At 28.0% G+C, this 3584-nt stretch overlaps 1 protein-coding gene across 1 annotated transcript; it reads left to right on the forward strand.

Moving 5' to 3' along the window:
- The first annotated feature begins 1114 nt into the window (after positions 1 to 1114).
- Positions 1115 to 3183, forward strand: LOC132939507 (NADH dehydrogenase [ubiquinone] flavoprotein 3, mitochondrial). The gene is made up of 4 exons (XM_061006705.1): positions 1115 to 1341; positions 1487 to 1583; positions 1815 to 1953; positions 3044 to 3183. The coding sequence occupies exons 1-3, from the start codon at positions 1294 to 1296 to the stop codon at positions 1946 to 1948; spliced, it is 279 nt and encodes a 92-aa protein (XP_060862688.1). The 5' UTR covers positions 1115 to 1293; the 3' UTR covers positions 1949 to 1953; positions 3044 to 3183.
- The last annotated feature ends 401 nt before the right edge of the window (positions 3184 to 3584 follow it).

Consider the following 3584-nt stretch of genomic DNA (forward strand, 5'->3'; position numbering starts at 1 on the left):
AGTCATATTATGCTAATATATTATATTATATTGATGCAGGTGTAATAAAGTTTATATCTGATAGTCATATATTGTATATTATGTTTATCCAAACGTTTTCTGATTTACCAGGTAAAATTATAAAATAGCTAGGTAGGTACCTTTTATTTTATGAGTCCAAACGTTGTGTCCATTTGCATTCAAACGTTTTGGCTTTTAGGTAAAATTGGCCCTCCCCTGTGGCTACGCCACTGAGATACTCTGAATTCTGACACTATTTAATATCTATTCTGAGTTGTATTCGGTGGCTGTAGTTGCATAATAATCCATAATAATATCTTTCTATATTATAATTTATAATTTCAAATTATTATTATTATAATGAAAGCGGACCATTTTTAAGGGGTTAGATTTAGGCAATATCTATATCCACCGGAGTGATATATTATGACTGTGTATGAGTTTCTCGATCGATTTATGTACGTAATGAAAGATAAACTACAGTTATGATTCTTGTAATTCCATAGCGCACAATACGCTCAATCAAATGTCACTATTTAGTATTATCAAAAAAGTTTCAACTCCTGTAGTCCTGTGGCTAAGTGGCTGAGAAAGTCGCAACAAGTGTGAAAAAAGTTCATCTAGAGTAGTCAGTACCAAAAGCCCGATTTTAATTTTGAAAACATACTTTTATTCTTTATTCTCTTTTCTAGGTTTTGTAGGAAATGTATTTTCGATTTGTTGTATTGTTTAATATTAGTACCTATACTAATATAATAGTAAAAAATTAATTTTGTTATTTTTAAAAAAATGCACTTTTACTATAGTGTTAACCAAAAAATGTAAATGAAAATTAATTTCCTACAAAACAGACAAAAATTTCAAAATATTTCAAAAAAAATAAATTTGAAAAATCCCATGGGAGCTAAATCAAAAATGATACCTTATTTTCTTTTGTTTATTGGAAAATGCACGAAAAAACGACCGATTTCAACGGCTTTAATTTTCAAATGGGAAAATAATTACTAAATAATATGGTGTTACTGGGCCAACCATATGTTTGATAATAAAATAGATAATGAAATATCTAGAATTTTTCTTTATTATCTGTGCCCATCGCCAAAGATGAATCGAGAAAAACATGTGATAATTGATAACTATGTCGATAAGTAGTAAGGTTTGTAGTTTGTACTTACAAATTACTGCTTACCAATTACCATTGTGGTAAGTTAATATTTTATTGCACAATAGCGTATAATATTTGAAAATTTTATTTCAACTAACTGCGAATAATATTCATCTCAACTTAAAATAATGAGTTTAAACAATGTTGTAACAAGATCATGTCTGATTAACCATCAGGTAAAGTTATTACTTATATTTTATACTATTGATATTCTATTAAGTCAATGTCAAAAGTAAAATCATATTGGTTTTAAATTATTTTTGAATTTTATTAATGACTATAATATGTATTTATACCAGTTTTAAGAAGATACATTTTTAGTTCCGCAGATACGTGGCCACAACTGAAAAACCAAAAGACATAATATCTAATGTTAAAGGTTTGAGTTCCAAGGTTATCATTTCTAACCCACCACCAGGTAAATAATTATTTAATTTGTTTACAAAAATTTACTGATATCTATATACTGTCCACCGAGAGAATATAACTAAACGCACATACAAAATATATAGATCCTCACAGATTACTCTCTTATTGGATTTGTAGCAGAAAGTGTCTAGTTTTGGTTTCAGCGCACTCATATTCTCTAGGTGTACAGAGTACCTATAGTATTATTATTCTTTCTATTAAATTGATTTTTACATTGCAGAACGTGTTAAGAAAGCAGCAGAAAACGGTCCCTACAAGAATCCACAATATTTTAGTTACCATAAAAATTCATATTTTGATGCTGAGATTGAAATGCACAAATATAGATTACCACAACCTTCAAGTTTAAAGTAGAAAATGTAAGATTTTATTTAAAATAATAAGTTAATTTAAGAATTTTATTCCCACATCTGACTCAGTTAGATATCTTGGACTTAACTTGGATAAGTGCCTCACTTGGAATAGCCATATCTGTATAAAAAGACTTGCCTTAAACGCTCGTCTTCGCAGACTACGAACGCTACTTACAAATAACAAACACTCCAGTTTAAAAGTTAAAGTTCTTATGTATAAAACATTACTCAAACCTCTATGGACATATTGTTTCCAACTATGGGGTACAGCAAAAGCGTCCAATACAAACAAAATTCAGCGTTTTCAGAATATTGTTCTTCGGAAAATTACTAATGCTCCACCCTTTGTTTCGAATTACACTATACATAATGACCTAGCAATAAAAACTGTTACAAAATCTTTCATGCCCAAACACACCAAGACCCACTCATTAAAAACCTATCCATCCAAATATTACCTGGCAACCCCAGGCGTCGCTTAAAAAGGAGCTGGTGCTGTGACTTGCTAGGGAACTAATATATAAAAAAAAAATCAGTATATATAAATATAGCTAGTTTCATACAACTCCCAGTCAAGTGCCATTAATGGGTGGCTTCTTACTCATGTATTATTGTAACCCTTATCAAATATGCTAATTGTGCATAATTGTACAGATTGTATATATTATTGTGTAAAATAAAAAAAAAAAAAAATTTAAGAATTTAAATTCTTTGGTTTTTTAGAATGTATCTCACCACTTTTTAAGTATAGTAATGCTCCCTAAGTTTCATATAGACCTAGGTACAGATTAAAAAATATGATGTTGATCGTATTCTTAAGTTAGGTAATTTTTTGATTGTTTCAACAATTGTACCGAGCATACAACTTTTGAAGAAATAAGAAACATAAGGAATTTTCACATCTATTTTATGAATTATAGTTCACAAGGTCGAAGGTTATCAAAATCGATCAAAAATAAAATAATCAAAGAAACTTGACATTTTCACCAATTTAATGTTTGTTAACTATTTACAGTTAATTATCCCTACTAAATTGTTTATTGCCAAGCTACATACATTATATTTATTACCATATAATTTTTATTTAATTTTTCAGATTCACCATGGTTTTGTATAGGATTTTGTTAAGGTACGTGCCAATGATAACTTTCCCAATAGCTTTTGTGGCTGGTATTATTGGTTACAATGTAGAACGTACAATTTCTAATGTAGAGACACCATCTATACCCAGTATTTTAGAAGAAAAACTTAAAAGAAAAGATGATCAGAAAATTTCATACAATGAACCTCCGGTTTTAGAAAGAAATCTTTCACCACCATTAAAAAAAGACTATTAATTTGGTCACACAACAATATATTTAGTTGAATAATTAAATTTTATAAAAATAAATTGTATATTAAATATTTAGTAGATTTATTTATATGTATTACAATCATTAAAAAAAAATGTGTTTTTTCATTTCATCTTTAAAATAAATATATTATCTCAACCTAAATGATGTTCATTAAGATATAAGTAATATAAATATTACCTATTCAAATTTGTATTCATGAAGTTAATTAGTATTTTGGTAATTAATAAACAGGTTGAGACTTTACAGCCCATCTACACTATAAATTTTTAATAAAAAAATAAT

The sequence above is a fragment of the Metopolophium dirhodum genome, chromosome 2 (genome assembly GCF_019925205.1).
Source record: "Metopolophium dirhodum isolate CAU chromosome 2, ASM1992520v1, whole genome shotgun sequence".
In the NCBI taxonomy this organism is placed as follows: domain Eukaryota; kingdom Metazoa; phylum Arthropoda; class Insecta; order Hemiptera; family Aphididae; genus Metopolophium; species Metopolophium dirhodum.